The 20,845-nt window shown below is 42.8% G+C and overlaps 1 protein-coding gene across 1 annotated transcript in view; it reads right to left on the reverse strand.

Moving 5' to 3' along the window:
• The window catches only part of LOC137383855 (metabotropic glutamate receptor 4-like), a 1,236,760-nt gene that overhangs the window by 754,428 nt on the left and 461,487 nt on the right, over positions 1–20,845 (reverse strand). Inside the window, exon 3 of the mRNA XM_068057161.1 lies at positions 844–979. Coding sequence (XP_067913262.1) covers positions 844–979 — 136 coding nt within the window. The remainder of the gene's footprint in view (positions 1–843; positions 980–20,845) is intronic.

Raw genomic sequence — 20,845 nt, forward strand, 5'->3', positions numbered from 1 at the left:
AATGTTAGGGGATCAATCTTGGCTTATCCACATACAGGACTTGAAATGATTTTGTGTTTCAGTAGCCTGGACACAGTACTCAAGGTGTAGTCAGACTGGAGTATTGTACAGTATCGCGTGGCCTCCTCTACCTACAGTTTCACATTTTACATGCTTCACTGATTGCGGCTCTGTAGTGCTTGGACACATTGAACACAGAGTTTATTAAACCTCCTAGATCTCTTTCAACATGGCTGTTTGCTATTTTATACCTACTCCTGGAATATGTCTGATTTCTGAGGGCGGCACAGTGGCGTAGTGGTTAGCACCGCAGCCTCACAGCTCCAGCTACCCGGGTTCAATTCTGGGTACTGCCTCTGTGGAGTTTGCAAGTTCTCCCTGTGTCTGCGTGGGTTTCCTCCGGGTGCTCCGGTTTCCTCCCACAGCCAAAAGACTTGCAGGTTGATAGGTAAATTGGCCATTGTAAATTGCCCATAGTATAGGTAGGTGGTAGGGGAATATAGGAACAGGTGAGGATGTGGTAGGAATATGGGATTAGTGTAGGATTAGTATAAATGGGTGGTTAATGGTCGGCACAGACTCGGTGGGCCGAAGGGCCTGTTTCAGTGCTGTATCTCTAAATCTAAAATCTAAAAATCTGTTTTTTCTTCTCATTTCCAATATTTTCCCTTCATTTGTAATAAATGCCTTCAGCAGTGGTTCCATCACATTGTATCTAACTCATTGTTCCTGCACTGCCTCCTCTGATTCAGCTGTCTTACCTATTATTTTCTATAAAGTAAACCATCTAACACAGAGTTTAATGAATGTGAGGCTTCTTTCATCTGCAGTATCAAGACTCACCTAATGTCATCTTCATTAGCAAATATAATGACTCCACGCGCATTGGGGGTTTCCAGTAGACGCTTGATAATTTTGTCGAACTCTGCTCGCTTGGGGTCTCGCGGAATTTTCAATGACTGGGCCACACAGACTCCACCTGCAGTGAGAAAGTGCAAAGGAAAAGCTTTCTTTCATGTAGAGTGATTTACAGATTGCTTATTACACTATGGAAAATACAATCACAGTTCGTAACAACCAACCAGTTGAAAAGTGGGGCATCTGCTGATTAACTGCATTTATTACTTGATTCATCAATTAATAATCAGCAAATGTAAAATTACTTCAGTAATCAATAGTGGCAGAAATTTTAACAACAGAAGGTCCAGTGCAGTCTCTTCTACAGGGGAGACCAAATATAGATTGGGTGACCGAGTTGCATAACACCTCCACTCGGTCTGCAAGCATGACCCTGAGCTTATGGTTGCTTGCCATTTCAATTCACCACCTTGCTCCCACATCCACATTTCTGTCCTTGGCCTTCTGCAATATTTCAGTGAACATCAACGCAAGCTCGAGGAACAATACCTCACTTTCCGATAGGGCACTCTCCAGCCGTCTGGACTCAACATTGAGTTCAATAATTTCAGAGCATGACTGACCTTTTTAATTATCATTTTATTTTATTTCATTTTTTTTAAACCATGTTCCTACCTTAAACTTGGTTTTTCATGTTTGTGCGTTTGGACAGAGCTGTTCATTATTCTGTCATTAACACTCTCTCTGGACTAATGCTTTGTCTTTCAGCACACCATTGGCACTCCTTTTGCCTTTGTCCCATGGCATTTTTGTCATTTAATTTGATTTACGTCAGTTTTAAGCCAAAACATCGCTATCTGCAAATGTCCTCAATCGTTTTACATCGTTTCTGAGATCTACCCTCTGAAACCCTCGGCTACTCACTTACATAGCTCTGCCCCTTACAAAAGGGGCTCATGCAGGTTTCCTGGATTTATGCGTATAATGCACTAGCATGGACTTATACCCAAACCTGTAAGCACATCATGCCCTAAAGTCACCTCATATGCAGAGTAACTGAGATATCCAAGGGCTGAGAGTGATTTTCTGCCCAATTTCTTTTCTAAATATTTCTTACTGAGACCTGGGCTATACTTAACCAAAATGCTGTCAGTCTCAGTGTACTTGATATTTTTCAGCCCCCCTCCTCACATATTCAGAAGGTCTAAGCCAATGGAATGGCCTTCCTAAAGGGCATACCCTTTTCCTACATAATAGTGGAAGAGGAAGAAGAGCAGCAGAAGCAACAGGCTCTTAAAATGAGGCACCATGGAAGAGGACAGCAATCAATACTTTTTCTCTGTTGGTGATGCTGCATTTGAGCTTCTTTTATGCCGGTTTTATGCCACAGGCAAATGAAAATTTCGATTTACGTTCACAACAGCACAGAAACTATCATAAATTTTGGCATAATTTCTGAGTATGTGTGATATAGGAAATGTTCTTTTTCCCCAGATTCTTAAAATATCATGCAAAGCTCTAACAACAGATGTATGTGTTTAGAAATACTGTACAAGATGACATCACTCATCGGTAAATATTATTTATAAAATGGATGTGTTGCTGTCAAATCAGATGAAATAAAATGATCAGAATAACAATTTAGTGAGACTTGTACTTTGACGTAAACACATGAACATTTCAAATTTTATTTTAAATGATACTGATATATTTGACACAATAAGGGGATAGATTTGCAATGCTTTACACTCGAGCAAACAAATCTATTATAACTTTAATATTGTATGTTAAGTCCTCTTTTTTGAGAATATTAGGCAACTTTTAAAATAGGGAGAGACTGTGATGGAAACGGTACTGCCTTTATATTTTCAACTGGGTACAAAGCATTTTGAACCAGAGGCCAACAAGACAGCATCTGTTGATTAACAAGTAGGAGAATGTGCATCCATTGATATTGAAGTGCAAGTTGCTTTGGGCAAACAGTCACAGGAGTTGAAGGTACAACAAATAGCATGCTTGACTGATCAAGAGGATCAAAGAGACTTAGAAAACATGTTCATTGCGAGACAATGGTTTTCTTTCTCGGTGTAGTAATTCAAACAAGAACTATACATAGTCCAGGGTAAATGAGAAAAAATGGAGAGAGTGGAATTAAGTGTGACAAAAATATATGGAGTATATTCGTTAAATCATTCTTTGGGATGTGGCAACACTGTAATTTATTGCCCATTTTTATACATTGTGAATCAGCGACCCATAAAAGAATGGCAATATATGTCTAAGTCAGGATGGTAAGTGACTTGGAGGTGACAGTTTTCTCATGCACCTGCTGCCTTTGTTCCTTCCAGATGGGAGATTGCAGAGTTGGGAGTTACTGCTGATGTCTTGGCAAGTTTCTGCTGTGCATCCTGTGGACAATACACACTGTAGCCACAGTGCATCGATATCGGAGGGAGTGAATCGTTAAACCAACTGATTGGCTGCTGAACAATTAAACTGTTTTGTTCTGAAGAGTGCTGACCTTCTTGACTGTAGTTGAGACAGCATCCGTCCAAGCAGGGGAGAGCATTTCATCATCACACTCCTGACTTGTGTCTGGTAGAGGGTAGAGATACCTTGGGATGTCAGATGGTCAGCCAATCGCCACAGAATACTCAGCTTCTGACCTTTTCTAGTAGCCTCACCATTCATCTGGCCATTCTAGTTGACATTCTGGTCAATGGTGACCCCCAGGATGTTGATGATAGGGCAACACTCAGCAATGTCATTGAATGTCAAGGGGAAGTGGTTAGGCACTCTCTTGTTGGAGATGGTCATTGCTTGGGACTGATGTGGCACAAATGTAACTTGAAACTTATCAGTCAAAGTTTAACTTTAAGAACATATACAATGGAGCAGGAAAAGACCAAATGGCCTCTCAAGCCTGCCTCACCATTCAATATGATCATTGCTGATCTTCTGCCTCAACTCCACTTTCCTGCCTGCTTCCCATATCCCTTGATTCCCTGAGAGATTAAAAAAGCTACCTATCCCAGCCTTGAATATACACAACATTGGAACATCCACAACTTTCTGGTTATTATTGGTGTTAGTGACATTTAATTTATTGTTATTAAAGCGGTCTCTGGTTAGAAAATTTTTATTTCAAAATGCTTCATATGAAACCAGGGGTCTGTGAATCCCAGTTTGAGAATCACTGCTTTACAGCAGTCACAAAAAAACGTTTGTATGACCTAAGCTTTTCATGCTGGTTAATAGAGAGAGCATCAGGCAGAAGGAAACACTTCATCCAGTGAAACCTTCAGTTTATTGTAAACTTTGCTATGTTAAGAGATAAATCGAATGAACATTTCCTGAACCAAATGTATTTGCTTCAAGAGTCTTATATTAGGTGAATTATTTTAAATTATAATTTTATTACTCCGTGAATTATTTCATTCAGAAACCCTGCACATTCTTGGGATTAATTTCAAAGTAGGTGCATGTGATTCTTTGAAGCTCACATCTTAGTTATGCTTGATTTGGAAAAGCAGAACAATACATAATAGAATGTGCAATTGCACATAAAAGGTTTCTGTAAATAACGTTTGTAGACAGCATACCATACAGCATATTTGAGAGATCGCCCTGGCTTCCTTTTAATCTAATCTGTTCCTCAGGTGTACCAAACTATGGCTCTGATGTCCTTTTTTTGTGGTTGCTGTCAAAAGCTTCCATGAAACACACCATTAATTTGTGCAACGTTAATTGGAATAGGCCTACTTCCATTACTATCACTGGCACAAAGTTATACTTTCTGGCTGCAAAGAAAGAAAGTAAACCTTACATTTATATAGTGCCTTTTGCAACCTCAGGACTACTCAAAGTGTCTTACAACCAATTAAGTACTTTTGAAGTGTAGTGACAGTTATAGGAAATGTGACAGCCAATTTGTCCACAGCAAGGTCCCATAAACAGCAATACACTAATGAACAGGTAATCTGTTTTAGTGATATGGGATTAAGAATAAATACTAGTCAGGACAATGGGCATAACTGCCCTGCTGTTCTTCAAATAGTGCTATGGGATCTTTTATGTACACATGAAAGGGCAAACAGAGCCTCGGTTTAATGCCTCATCCGGAAGACACGGCTAGATTTTAACATGCAGATATGTTGGGAGGGGTCTGATAGCGCGTAGGAAACTCAGAAATATGTTAAGCACGTCTGTCAGTGGCTTGTTAATTCAGCTACCTCATTATACTTTCCCTTCTGAGCTAACCGTGTCTGCACAAGCAGGTGTGATGTGGACCCACATGATGCGATCTCAACTCCAGCATTTAAAGGAACAATCCAAATATGTAAGTTGAAAGATTTGAAGTTGGCTGTCAGAAAACTGGAAGTAGTGTAATGGAGTCGAGATTGACAAAGGCTGTGTCCTGCTTCACAGATGCCTTCGTGGATGTTCTGCTGGGGCCTATGAGGAACCAGAGAGAGAAACTCTTCCCGAGCAACAAAAGAAGCAGCTTACTACTGAAATGAAGAAGGTGTTGTTGAAGGCTGCTGAGGAGGTCAGCTGCAGGAGTGGGTGCCACACTCATGGACTCAATGAAGAAAGTGGTTTAATGATCTAAATTGGGCAGGAAAGGTGAGTGCTGTGCCACATTCACCTACGTCCTGGTATGCACATCACCCACCTGCTCATTCTGCTTTCTCAAGCCTACTCCATCACATCATTCCTTACTGCACTCATCTGCACCAAATTGTCCCCCAGCACAGGGAAGTGGGGCTGGGCCATGAGAGGGATGATGGTTTAGGGATCAGTGAAGTGGGGACTTCACTCATAGTACTTCCACTTCTCACCCACAGCCCACTTCTCAGTCAATAGCCCACATGCTGCCTTGTGTCCTGATAGCTGTGTCTGTCCCTGCGCAGGTGCAGGTGGAGCAGTCTTTGATGGGACCCTCATGGGCTCTAAAACATAGAGGACATCGGCCAAGTGCATCCTAGCTGTCAGAGCAGGGGATTAATCAGCCTACCTCTACCTCTGCTAAAGCCACAGGGATCGCACCACCTATGAGAAGCAGAAAAAGGAAGAGTTAGGCTTTGTAGCTGCACATAAATATGCACACAAGTGTCTGAGAAAATGCTTTGATAAATTGCTGTTCTTTATTAGCATGAGAGAAATATTCTCCTTTTACACCACTTTCCTTTCTTGTCCACTCACAGGTGTTGATGGTAAGTGGTCTTTTAAGTTGTTTGAAGATGAATGTCAGGACATGTATTGATGGGGACCGATGAGGGGTTGTTGAAGGGATGGTTTTGTGTCAGTGGTATTGGTGGTGGGGATGGAGCAGGAAGAGTGGTGTTTACATTTTCTTGTGACATGGGTCCATTGGTGCATCATTAAGAGCATTCTGGACAGTAATGTGAGCAGCTACAGGTGTATTGGCCTCATCACTTTCTTCCTCCTCCTCTTTTCTTCCTTCTTCCCCTCTGAATCATCTGAGGAGGATCTGAACTCTTCACCTGGTTACTCCTGCAGGTCTAAGCTTCAGGGTTGCCCAATATTGTGCAGAACACAGCAACTCACAATGATTCTACAGAGCATAGCTGGTGCATACTGAAGGGCTGTTTGGATAGCTGAACCATATCTTCAGCATGCTGATGGCCTGTTCAATCACATATCTGGTGGTGATATTGTATTCACTGTAACGTTGTTGGGCTTCAGTAGTCATGTTTCTGATATGTGTCATCAGCCAAGTTTGCAATGGCTATCCTTGTCACCTAGCAGCTACCCTTTAAGTCTGCTTCCAGTTGCAAAGAGTTCAGAAAGCTTGGAATACTGCAGGATGGAAGCATCATGGCAGCTGCCTCGGAATTTTGTGCACAGCTGAATATATATCGTTTGGTGGTTGTACACCAGCTGCATATTAATGGAGTGGAAACCCTGTCGGTTGATGAACATTCATGCTTGTTCTGTGGGTGCTTGGATTGCCACATGTGTGCAGTCGATGATGCCCTGCATGTGTGGGAAGCCAGCCAGACCTGCAAAACCGAGGGCCCGCTAATTCTGATAAGCATCATTGGTGGCAATGTTGACATAATTGCTGCCCTGGCAAACGAGCCATCAATCTTATGCATTTGTAGGCAGACAACTGGGAGATCCTGGATATGTCTGGGACCTTTGCTGTTTGTAGTATATATAAATGATTTGGAAAAAAATGTAGCTGGTCTGATTAGTAAGTTTGCGGATGCCACAAAGATTGGTAGAGTTGCGGATAGTGATGAGGATTGTCAAAGGATACAGCAGGATATAGATCAGTTGGAGAATTGGACGGAGAAATGGCAGATGGAGTTTAATCCAGACAAATGTGAGGTAATGCATTTTGGAAGATCTAATACAGGTGGGAAGTATACAGTAAATGGCAGAACCCTTAGGAGTATTGACAGGCAGAGAGATTTGGGCGTACAGGTCCACAGGTCACTGAAAGTGGCAACACATGTAGATACGGTAGTCAAGAAGGCATATGGCATGCTTGCCTGCATCAGTCGGGGCACAGAGTATAAAAATTGGCAAGTCATGCTACAGCTGTACAGAACCTTAGTTAGGCCACACTTGGAATATTGCGTGCAATTCTGGTCGCCACACTACCAGAAGGACGTGGAGGCTTTGGAGAGGGTACAGAAGAGGTTTACCAGGATGTTGCCTGGTCTGGAGGGCATTGGCTATGAGGAGAGGCTGGATAAACTCAGATTTTTTTCACTGGAACGACGGAGGTGGAGGGGCGACATGATAGAGGTTTACAAAGTTATGAGTGGCATGGACAGAGTGGATAGTCAGAAGCTTTTTCCCAGGGTGGAAGAGTCAGTTACTAGGGGACATAGGTTTAAGGTGCGAGGGGCAAAGTTTAGAGGGGATGTGCGAGGCAAGTTCTTTACACAGAGGGTGGTGAGTGCCTGGAACTTGCTGCCAGGGGAGGTGGTGGAAGCAGGTACGATAGCGACGTTTAAGAGGCATCTTGACAAATACATGAATAGGATGGGAATAGAGGGATACGGTCCCCGGAAGTGCAGAAGGTTTTAGTTTAGACAGGCATCAAGATCGGCGCAGGCTTGGAGGGCTGAATGGCCTGTTCCTGTGCTATACTGTTCTTTGTTCTTTGTTCAAAGCCCGAGAAGGATCTGGAAGCAAACGACGTTGAGGACAGTGTTGTCTTTCACAGCTGGGAACGCATGGCCACCAGGTCCAGCAGGCAGTAAATCTTCTTCAAGAAAGCTGCAGATATCTGCCACCACTTGATGTGACATCCTGAGATTCTTGAGACACTGAAACTCAGCCTCTGCCTCTACATGCTGTCTTGTGAGTATTGGCTCCTGTAAGCTGCACTTCTCTGCTGCTGCCCTTTCTGCTTTGGTCTGAGCAGCAGGTTGCTGCAGGTGCTGTTTCTGGTGCTGTTGTTTGCCATGTTGGTCTTCAACTGAGATCCAATCTAAGGCAGAATAAGCGGTTTCCATCCTGATGGGACAGAGCAAATCTCCAAAGTGTAGAAAGTAAACTCTCAGCAAAAGTACTGCAGATAAACTATTTCCCACTAGCAGGTTAAAAAAAATAAGCAGAAAGCACTGATTAACAATGGACATATTTGCCTCAGATTGATTCAGCTCCTCAATGGCCACTGTGTATTCACCGTTACGGTCAAGTGAGGAGGGGTTGAAGGGCTTCCCTCTTTTCCCTCTCCTTGTTTGACCACAACAGGTTTAATTCTTTATTAAAGTGCATGTACTGGCCAATTCAGTAGGTGTTTGTTTGGTTCTTGCTATGATCATAGCAACAAAGTAATCAAACAGGTTTTCTTGAGTTAACAAAGAAAGAGGTTAGCTTTATTGTACCTAAACTGAACTAATAAAATAATAAACAACGTGCCAACTTTCACTCTCATACACACACTAGAGGCTTACACACACACAAATAGGTTAGAGTGGGGAAAGGTAGATTGGTTAAGTTAGAGTCCATGAAGCAAAAGGGTATACAGTCTGTGTGGTTTGGTGATTTGGCTGGCTTATAGCTGAATCCAGTGGTCCTGAGACTTTTAGTTTGAAGAGGTAGATGACTGTTTTAGTTGGTCTCTTGAAGACTGTGATGCAGATGATTTCTTCCCACAGAGTTTCTGATTGTAGCCGGAGTATACAAAGGTGGTCAGTCAACAGGCAGGATTTGAAAGCTTTCATGCCTGAATGGAGAGAGAGAGAGAGAGAGAGAGAGAGAGAGAGACCCCCATTTGGGTGTGCATGTGTCAGAGTCCAGTTGCTTCTCCTCTGCTGCAGAGAAAACAGCAGCTTAAACCACAGATGGGGAGGGGCTTGTAATGTGACAGTCACTCAGTGATTCAAACAAAGCAGTCAGCAGTATTTCTCTGTTTGCTGAAAGAACAGGTAGTTCCTTTAGCCTTCCTGGGTCTTGGTTCTTGCTGGGAAATTAGCAGACATTTCATCTCCCTCCTCACAGTCCTTTGCGATGCCAGATATAGGATTGCAAACTAGGTGATCATCTCAAGCTGCTATCCAAGTCATCTTTTTTAAAATGTCTTTTTTAAATTGTATTTAAAAAAAAACAAATTCAGATCTCAGTGGATTAAAGAAAATTATCATTCAGCAACACATTGGCATAACACTGTGCTTTCACTGCTGAGTTTCAGGCAGCCCGATAAAGTCAAAAAGGTGTTTAATATCTCATTGAGCAATTAGCATATGGTAATTGGTAACTAGCCTCTTGCGAGAGATTGCGCATATGTAGGCAAATGTGCTCAAGTTAAATGTGGAAATTGGTGGGTTGGGCCAAGCTTCCCAACATGCTGACATCTTTCCCAGTTTAAGCCAGCCGCCCATACGCTCCTCCAAATTTGATCCGCTACCTGGTGTCAGCCTGGATTTTGTGCTCAAGTCCCTGGAGTGGAGCTTGAACATACAACATTCTAACTCTGAGATGACAAACCTATTACTGAGCTGTGGCTGGCACACAAGAAGTATAACTGGGTATGGTATGTCTAGTGTAGTTTAGATATTTTATTAATATTCATACAAAGATTTTAACCAAATAAATGTCAACATGTGAATAATGTGCAATGTATATAACATATATACTTAAAACCTTACTGTTTTTGAAAAGATCATTTGATATTTCTGGCATCTCCAAGAAAAGATAAGGAACAAAGGAAGGAATCATTTTGTCAATTTTGTGGCAGCAACAAATAAATCACTGAACTGAAGATATTGTAGTCAGGAAATTCTCTTTTGAAGCATCATTTGTGTAACAGAAGGATTTTTTCCTTTAAAGACACAGCTTCTGAAGCAGAAAATCAGATATTCTGTTTTTCATTTACAGTATTTTCACCGCTGTTTCCAATAATTGCTGCATCCAGAAAAAACATCAAACATCCACGAGAGCAACACAAAGCGTTGCCACAATGCCATGATGCTACAAATTTGAACCAAATACAACTGAAGTCAGCTATCTGGGCATCAACCATTCAGGTTCAAAGTACTTGGCCAGGCGATTGGATTGGGTCTGAATTGGAATTCAGTCCTGGTGCTGCGCAGGAAACTGTAAAATTGGACTGCTGGCCTCATTTGTTAACTACCAACAAGCTATGAGCATCAGTCACAGCCCCAGAGGTAGCTCACTGGTTTCAGGAAGAATGAAGATTGGCTAGCTCAGACACAAGCCAGGAGGTAAGCAGTGTCTGGGAGGGGGCGCAAAGGCAATTGGGGGAATGAGGAGAATTGTGAGTAGCTACTGGCAGCAGCCCATGAATTTAATGTTCCTCCTGCTTCCACAGTAAGGTAAAAAAAAAAGCTTATCTTTCTGGAGGCAGCCTCCAGCGATCCCTTTAAGGCCTGCCAGTTTTGCTGCCAAGCGCCTGAGAACACTAATCGTAGCATGCCTGCTATATGCTGCAGTCAGTGGCTAACGAATTTTAGAAAGGGAGCCTCAAAAAGGCATTAGGGCTCCCAACATACATACAGAAGCCTTTACCAATGTGGCGGGTGGCGCATTTCCGCTACAAAATGTGTGATTCCACACCTCATTCCATATTACCTATTTAGGCGAATCTAACCATCCCATCTTGACGTTCAATGGCATTACCATCGCTGAATTCCCCCCCCCCCACTATCAACATCCTAGGGACCACCATTGACCAGAAACTGAACTGGACCAGCCATTTAAATGCTGTGGCAAGTCAGAGGCTGGGAATTCTGTGGCAAATAACTCACCTCCTGTCTCCCCAAAGCCTGTCCACCATCTACAAGGCACAAGTCAGGAGTGTAATGGAATAATCTCCATTTGCCTGGATGGGTGCAGCTCCAATAACGCTTGACATCATCTAGGAAAAAGCAGCACACTTGACTGGCACCCCATTCACCGTCTTCAACATTCACTCCCCCCACCACCGGCTCACAGTAGCAGCAGTGTGTACTATATACAAGACGCACTGCAGCAACTCAGCAAGGCTCCTTCGACAGCACCTTCCAAACCTGCAACTTCTACCACCTAGAAGGACATGGGCAGCAGATGATGGGAACACCACCAACTGCAAAATCCCCTCCAAGTCACACACCATCTGACTTGGAAATATAATGCCATTCCTTCACTGTCAAAATCCTGGAACTCCATTCTTAACAGCACTGTGGGTGTACCTACAACCCAAGGACTGCAGCGATTCAAGAAGGCAGCTCACTACCACTTTCTCAAGGGCAATTAGGGATCGGCAATAAATACAGGCCTAGCCAGCAACATACATCCCCCAAACTAATTTAAAAAAAAGAAAAAAATGGAGTAGGCCTTTTAGCCCCTTGAGCCTGTTCTGCCATTCAGTAACCTAACTCCATGTACCTGCCTTTGTCCCATATCCTTTGATACCTTTGGCTGACAAAGATTTATCAATCTCAGATTGAAAATTAACAATAGACCTAGTGTCAACTGCCACTTGCAGAAGAAGGTTCCGCACTTCTACCAACATTTGCAATTAGAATTGTTTTCTAAGTTCCCTCCCGAAAGGTCTGGCTCTAATTTTGAAGTTAGTCCCCTAGTTTGAGACTCCTCAACCAGCAGAAATAGTTTCTCTCTATCTGCCCTACGAGTTCCCATTAATATCTTGAAAACTTTGATCAAATCACCCCTTAACCTTCTAAATTCAAGGGAATATCTGTCCATGTTTCTGTAATGTCACCTTGTAATTTAACCCTTTGACGTCCAAATATCATTCTGGTAAATCCACGCTTCACTCCCTTCAAAGCCAATATTATCTTTTCTAGGGTGTGGTGCCCAAAACTGATCACAGTACTGTGACAGAAATCACATCTGCCAAATGGAAACATATTAATTTTTTTATATGGAACACTACTTGAAACCCTTTTAATGGACATTGCAAGGAACTTGTTTTTAAAACCAGAACTGAACAGCTGAAAACATGGTTACACATTTGTATTCTGAAAAGACCAGGACTAGCCAAGAGATAGTTGAATAGAGAGACAATGGGAGTGCTCACTGATTCAATTAGCGAGATGGGTTTTGTCAATAGTGATGATCAAAAGACACTGACAGCTTTTGACTTTGTAAGAGACAAAACTCAACTCCCCACCATGTATGTCTGGGAGGCTCTGAAATCCAACAACTCTCCAAGAAGTGGCGGTTTCAAAAAGAGATGGTCATATGACCTACCTGCTGGTAAGACTGGGGCTTTTTGAATTGTGCCTCACAGAAAGGGACAGACTGCAATTTGAACACCAAGGAGAAGATCTCTCTCTCTCTCTCACCAGCAAAGCCCCAGGGAACCCATGGTGGCAGCTTGAGATTTCAAGGTGACAGGCAAAGCATCTCTTCCGCCTTCTGGTACCAGAGAAGCAAGTCTGAAATTGTGCACCGGGCCCCAGCAAGAATGCCAAAACCTTCACTTCAATCAAGGACACTACCAACCATATCTGTATTCTATTTATTACATACTCTACTTCAAACCACACACCCCCCCCCCACCGAATTCTTTCTCCCCATGTATCTATTAGTGTGTGTGCGCCTCTTGTATGCATGCGAGCATGGTTGTGTCGCGTATTTTAGTAATTTTAACTAGGTTAGAGTGATAGGCGAATGAATTTAAACAAGAAAACAGTAAGTTTAAGAAAACCTGTCTGGTTCATTTGCAATTGTAATGAGAGTGCAGTGAGCAATGGCATACCTTCTTCTTCTTTCTTCTTTGGCCTCCTTGTCTCGCGAGACAATGGGTAAGCGCCTGGAGGTGGTCAGTGGTTTGTGGAGCAGCACCTGGAGTGGCTATAAAGGCCAATATTAGAGTGACAGACTCTTCCACAGGTGCTGCAGAAAAAATTGTTTGTCGGAGCTGTTACACAGTTGGCTCTCCCCTTGCGCTTTTGTCTTTTTTCCTGCCAACTGCTAAGTCTTTTCGACTCGCCACACTTTAGCCCCGCCTTTATGGCTGCCCGCCAGCTCTGGCGATCGCTGTCAACTGACTCCCACGACTTGTGATCAATGTCACAGGACTTCATGTCGCGTTTGCAGACGTCTTTAAAGCGGAGACATGGACGGCCGGTGGGTCTGATACCAGTGACGAGCGTGCTGTACAATGTGTCTTTGGGGATCCTGCCATCTTCCATACGGTTCACATGGCCAAGCCATCTCAAGCGCCGCTGACTCAGTAGGGTGTATAAACTGGGGATGTTGGCCGCCTCGAGGACTTCTGTGTTGGAGATACAGTCCTGCCACCTGATGCCAAGGATTCTCTGGAGGCAGCGAAGATGGAATGAATTGAGACGTCGCTCTTGACTGACATACGTTATCCAGGCTTCACTGCCATAGAGCAAGGTACTGAGGATACAGGCTTAATACAGTTGGACTTTTGTGTTCAGTGTCAGTGCGCCATTTTCCCACACTCTCTTGGCCAGTCTGGACATAGCAGTGGAAGCCTTTCCCATGCGCTTGTTGATTTCTGCATCTAGAGACAGGTTACTGGTGATAGTTGAGCCTAGGTAGGTGAACTCTTGAGCCACTTCCAGAGCGTGGTCGCCGATATTGATGGATGGAGCATTTCTGACGTCCTATCCCATGATGTTCGTTTTCTTGAGGCTGATGGTTTTGGCCAAATTCGTTGCAGACAGCCGCAAACCTGTTGATGAGTCTCTGCTGACACTCTTCAGTGTGAGATGTTAAAGCAGCATCGTCAGCAAAGAGGAGTTCCCTGATGAGGACTTTCTGTACTTTGATCTTCGCTCTTAGACGGGCAAGGTTGAACAACCTGCCCCCTGATCTTGTGTGGAGGAAAATTCCTTCTTCTGAAGACTTGAACGCAAGTGAGAGCAGCAGGGAGAAGAAAATCCCAAACAGTGTGGGTGCGAGAACACAGCCCTGTTTCACGCTACTCAGGATAGGAAAGGGGTCTGATGTGCCGATATGCTGAATTGTGCCTTTCATATTGTCATGGAATGAGGTGATGATACTTAGTAGTTTTGGTGTGCATCCGATCTTTTCTAGTAGTCTGAAGAGACCACGTCTGCTGACGAGGTCAAAGGCTTTGGTGAGATCAATGAAAGCAACGTAGAGGGGCATCTATTGTTCGCAGCATTTCTCCTGTATCTGACGAAGGGAGAACAGCATGTCAATGGTCGATCTCTCCGCATGAAAGCCACACTGTGCCTCAGGGTATACACGCTCGGCCAGCTTCTGGAGCCTGTTTAAAGCGACTCGAGCAAAGACTTTCCCCACGATGCTGAGCAGGGAGATTCCATGGTAGTTGTTGCAGTCACTGCGGTCACCTTTGTTTTTATAGAGGGTGATGATATTGGCATCGCGCATGTCCTGAGGTACTGCTCCCTCATCCCAGCACAGGCAAAGCAGTTCATGGAGTGCTGAGAGTATAGCAGGCTTGGCACTCTTGATTATTTCAGGGGTTCAGGGGTAATGCCATCCTTCCCAGGGGCTTTTCCCAGGAAGCTAAAATCACTGTTTTAAAAGATAAACCCCGTAACGGCCAAACCAGGAAAGGGGCAAGAGGGGAGCCTGAGACCCCTTCCTCACCTGGTCGTAACAGTACTCCGGGTGAGGTCTAACCAGGGCTTTGTATGGCTGTCGCATAACTTCTAACCCTTGTATTTGTATCCTCTAGATATAAAGGCCAGAATTTCATAAGCCTTTTAGATTATAAAGCGATGGATGAAAACCATCTGGTTCTGGGGATTTGTCACTCTTTAGTGCCATTATTTTCTTCATTATTGTTATTTGGCATATGTTAAATTTAGTGAGTCCGCTTTGCTAGTCAGATATTTGTCTCCTTGGAATATCTGGCATGCTATCCTCTTTCCCTACTGTAAATACAGACACAAAGTAATACCATCACTTCCAAATTCTCTTTGAGGTTACACACAATCTTGGCTTGAAACAATGGCCCAGATTTTCCTATTGAAATATCTGTGAGGCTAATGGCATTTGTTATTTACATGCAAATGGAATAGCAACATCAGGTATGGGGCAAATGCATGGTTAAACACAAAAATCGAAAGTTGTTGTCCAAATTGCGCCGCTCTAACATCAGCTTTTCAAAAACAGCATCTCACCGATGGCCTCACCATTGAAATGCATTGAATGGTGTGAAGTTGCTGCATTAGTGTAATAGATATGAAGTAAACTTGCCAGAGAAAGTTGTCTTGCCTAGTCCAGTCTAGGTATCCTGTAAGCGACATGTCACCTGTTAGTTACTGCCAGACTACCTCTCTGGCACTGAAAATTAGCTATTAGAAGGGTGGTGTTTCATACCCTAAGGTTTTAATTGTTCCTGTTTTATTTAAATGTTAAATTAGTTATTTCTATCTTTACTTTTTCTTTCTGTTTCTTTTTTCTTGCTCATTAATCCAATCTTTCTTTCCCTTTCTTTATTTTGCACTCTATACCTGATTTGGTATTGAATTACCTCAGCCCATCTGCTGCTGAAAACCTCAAACATGCCTTTGTCACCTCTAGATGAAATTATTTCAATGTTCTCTTAGCCAAGCTTCCATTCTCCAGAAACTTCAGTTCATTCAAAACTCTGCTACCTGCATCAAGCCCAACTTGTTCATCACATCTGTTCTCACAGACCTGGAATGGTTCCTAGTTCTCCTAATGCTCCAATTTAAAATTCTCATCCTTATGTTTAAATTGCTCCATTGCCTTTTCCTCCCAATTTTTATCATTTCCTTCAGCCCTACAATCCTTCAAAGCTCTCTGTTCCTCCAACACTGGTCTCTTGTGGAATTCCCCATTCTTCACTCTACAATTAGTAGCTATACCAGCTGCTGTCTCGTTCCATGTATGAGATGTTAAACCAAGGCCCCTCTATCCTCTCATGTGGACGTAAAATGTGCCATAACATTATTTGAAGAGCAGAGGTGCCCTACTGGTGTTTTGGCTAACAATAATTCCTCAAACAACATATAAAACCTATGATTTGCTCATTTATTTCATTTCTGTTCGTGGGACGTTGTTGCGTGCAAATTGGGTGCAGCTTTTCCTACATTACAACAGTGACTACAGTTTGGGGCATCCTGAGGTTCCCTCTCTAAACCTTTCCATCTTTCTCTCCTTTAAGATCATCTTTGGCCAAGATTTTGGTTACACTTTTCATTACATTTCCTTCTTTGGTTCAGTGTCCATTTTCAGCAGATTATGCCTCTGTGAAGCACGATGACGCATTTTTGAATGTTAAAAGCACTCTATAAATGCAGGTTGTTATTGTTGTAGTACGCATTACCCAGGACTGGCAGTCTTGGCATTTCTTTTGAAAAATTCACTGTGTTTTAAGGCTCAACCCTTAATTATAAGTCAATCACAAAATCAATTTGATGAAGAAAATAAGAATGAACATTCTCAACATGTGACAAGCTATAAGGTTTATTTTAGGATATTGGATTCTATTTTATGAAGAGGGATTCGCTGGTGAAAGTAATTAAGAAAGAATGTGATGCAGGGTTTTCAGTTACTGAAAGCCTTTCTTTTTGTATTCAGCCGGGTATCTGATACAGGCAGAAATCGAACAGTATGCTTTATAGTCTCCAAACCAAACTACTGATAAATCCAAATTTATAGACTTGCTATTTGCCTGACAATGGACTACATACTTTCTCAATGTAGGGATACAATGAACAAAAGAACTTACAAAAATGACAGACAAGAAAAGGCCCACTCGTCCACACTCAGGATCCCCAAAGCATCATGACTAGGCATTCCATACCAACATCCCCATCCCCCTTTTAGCCATGTAACCTCCTGGGAGTGACAGAAAATGCAGGGCTATTAAGGAAATAAAAACCTTTGGAAAATGTCTTTCTGTGCCCTCAGGTAATCAAAAACAAATCAAATTTACCATGCCTAATTAACTGTTAGTCCTCTTACATTCTATATGATGCAATCTCTGCCCCAACCAGAGGCGAGTCCAGCTCTCTTTTGCAGAGTGTCAGCATCCACCACACAACATCAGGTTTCACATGTACACTGATGACACCCATTGTTTCTCTGCTTAATGCCATCCTTTCCATCGGGACATTAGCTTTCAGGGTTATCTGGAGGAAAGTGAGAGGAATCACAGCTTCCAGGAATCCCCACAGAGTCCATCAATTAGCCAAGTTGGCTGTAAAATCATGAATAGCACTCCTCAGTACTGATTCAAGACTTGATTATCAAGTCGACCACAAAGTTTTGAATTCCATTGGTATGCTTGTCACTTTCCAGTGTAATCAACTCCACAAGGATCCGACATATTTTCTGCTGAAAATTCTTTTTCACCTTTGCCATCACACGTTCCACGAACACTAATCATTTAGGTATGAGCAGATGTTTTAAAATCTTATTAGAACTACAGCATAATAAAACACAAGTACTCTGCCAGTGGTAAAATGCAGGCGAGGCATCAAAAGCGCCCCTAACTGGGGACTTAACATTCTTAATGGGCTACCCAATGCCATGGAGCAAGCAGCCAATCCTGTTCCCAGCCCCATCCCTGGCCAAGGTCCCCAGCGGTGGGAATGTGGCGCGGAGCCGTCTCGATGCGGCTCCCCATTATTTTCCCGATTCCCCTCCCCCCCACTGCCTCCAAGCCTGCTGTCATGGGGCTGGGAAAATTCAGCCCATACAGTTTATGATAGAACAAGTTACATTGGTTTGTGGAAGGGCCAAGTTGAATGTGTCACAATGTTTAATTTCATTGATGACTTTTTAGTTTAATAAGTTGTACAAGTTTCAGTTGCTGATTTCTTTTTTGCAAACAACTAAACAGCTTTTACTGGTGTTGTGCAGTATAATGAACTAAAAATGAAAAGAGAGGTTTTCTGTTTAACATAATTTACTGAATGAGCCATTTGTTATCTTTTCCCCAGCAATTCAAATCCAGCCCAGATCAATTTGATTAATATCTCCCTGCTAAGTGAAAGTCTCCTGAGTTAAAGTACTCTGTCCCATTCATAACCCACCTGTGCCTGTTAAGTTTATGGCATAAATGTGTCCTTACTTCAATTGAACCTAAGTTCATAACCTAATTAAGAGAATGTCTGAGGGAGGTAACTGTGATTCATGGATAATGTCACCTGCTGTAGTACTTTGCTGAAGGATAACGACAGTGACAGAGGCAACTTTATCTCTCGTATTAAATGTCCTTGGAATGTGTGATGGCAACAACTAATATAAGAAAATTAAAGAGAAAAAAATCAGTCTTAATTATCTATATGATTGATTAAATGAACAAAACATTAACATCACAAAATTACAAATGACTGATCATTAACAACTGACATCCATCTGATGTCCAGTTGCTTATCAAATGACTTGAACTCAAAAGCAAGGAAGAAGATTTAACAAGTTCACACACAGAATGGTGAATATGTAGACCAGAGCACCAAGGAAGATAGTGGAAATAAATTCAGGTGGAAGCCGGAACAAATTTTGGTGAAAGCAATGATTAAGACATTTAAGTGTATCAAAATAGAAAATGTTGGGAATACTCAGCAGGTCTGGCAGCATCTGTGGAGAGAGAAGTAGAGGTAGTGTTTCAGGTCTGTGATCTTTCATCAGAACTGTGAAAGGTGAGAATTTGATATGTTTTGAGCAAGTGAGGAAGAAGGGGTGGGGGGGGGCGGAAGGTGGGAATAGGAACAAAAGAAAAGTCTGTGATAGGGTCAAGGACAGGAGAGATTAAATGATAGAAATGTTCATGGTACAAGGCAAAAGGGAGTAGTAATGGGACAAGTAAAACCAGAATATGTCTAGAGGAGGTGTGAATGGCAGAATCATGAATAGTTACTGTCCAAAAGCAAAGGAAAAAAAGAGAGAAACCGGCAAAGAAAAAGGAAACAAAATGGGGGAGGGGTTATGATCTAAAATGGTGGAACTCAATATGGAGTCCAGAAGGTTGTAATGTGCCCTGTCAAAAGATGTGGTGCTGTGCCTCAAGCTTACATTGAGGTTCATTAGAACACTGCTCACATAGCCCACAAAAAGGCTAGAATATCTAGGAGCTGTGCAGCTACCCACAGCAACATCTTTTATTTGGAGGAAATGAGTGGAGTTGAAGGAGAAGTTGTTCAATGTGAGAACAAGTTCAGCCAAACAAGTATAACATGGGCTGGAATTTTACAGGGATGGTTGAAGTCCTGCCGCCAGGTCTGAAACGGGGAGGCGTACTGCTGGCGCCAGCCAATTTAGTGGCCACCACTGGGATAGCCATCCCAATTTAGGGATAGTGGCCCATCCCCAAGAGCTGCCAGCCCAATCAAAGAGTTGGCAGCACAGCAGTCGCAGTAGCGCCACTGCTAGCCGCGATAGTGCTGAGGCTGCAGCTGCAAGGAGAAGGTGCCTAAATGTTCAAGGCCCCATCAAAGATGGGTAAGTGGAGTTGGGGGCAGCCTGGGCCTGGCAGGCAGGCCCTCGTTATTGGGGGGGGGAGGAATCGCTGAGGACAGGCGGTACCATTGCCGCTGAAGTGGCCATTGCCACTGGAGGGGCCATTTCCACTGGAGGGGCCTCTCCATGGGCCATGGAGTGCCTCTAAAGGAGGGCCTTGCCCCCAGAGTCTGCTCAGAGGCCCATAAAAAGTTAAGCCTTGTTCAATGAGGTGTAATTGGGTTTTTAATAACGATTTGAATGATAACGACTGATGAACAATCATTCTAGCCCTGAAAAAATTATTTCATATTTGTGGAATGTTATTAAATGTCCCCATTATGATTAATTACTAGATTTTTTAAACAATGTTTTTGATTAATGTAAAAAATTGAAGCCGTTTATTATATATTAGCTTCTATTTTTACCCCATGTGTACGCCCCAATCTTCATTTCGCTCTCTATAAAATTTTTAATTAAGTGGATTGATTATTAGTGCTTTCAGTTTCCTGGTTTGCTGTCTGTGAAAATTCTTTAATGTGATTGGCTACTTAGACAGCTTAGTGACATCACTGCAGCTTGTCACTGGGTTTCCCCATTAAACAGAGTTACAATCAACTGCACATTGACAGAGATAAAGTTTTCACTAGTAAGATTGCTAGATCTCTCGCCATTGCGTTCTTCGAGGTCAACAGTGATCATCATGGCTTCATCATTGACCCCAAATTATGGGCCCCAAACACTCAGTGGAATAGAATAAGTTAATTACGCACAGTATTTCAACTTAAACCATGACTGTAGGATAAAAGAACATAGGTGCAAACAGGTAAAAGGCAAGATCAGTTCTGAGATAAGGAAGCATGTCTTCACAATTTGGGGCTGATTTTCCCCTAGATTGCCTGGCACTAACAGGGATTAGACAGTGAAAATTGTGTCCACTTGAACCAAGCATCAAATCTCCAGGAGAAATGTGCTGCTCGTCCTTGGGACATTTCCCATGCTCAATGTGATCTCACAGTGCTCCAATGCTAACTTATTGTCATTGTTTAAAGAGAGGGTGAATCTCACTTTAGAAGATGCTGCCTCTCTTTTCATG

This window comes from Heterodontus francisci, chromosome 25 (assembly GCF_036365525.1).
Source record: "Heterodontus francisci isolate sHetFra1 chromosome 25, sHetFra1.hap1, whole genome shotgun sequence".
NCBI lineage: Eukaryota > Metazoa > Chordata > Chondrichthyes > Heterodontiformes > Heterodontidae > Heterodontus > Heterodontus francisci.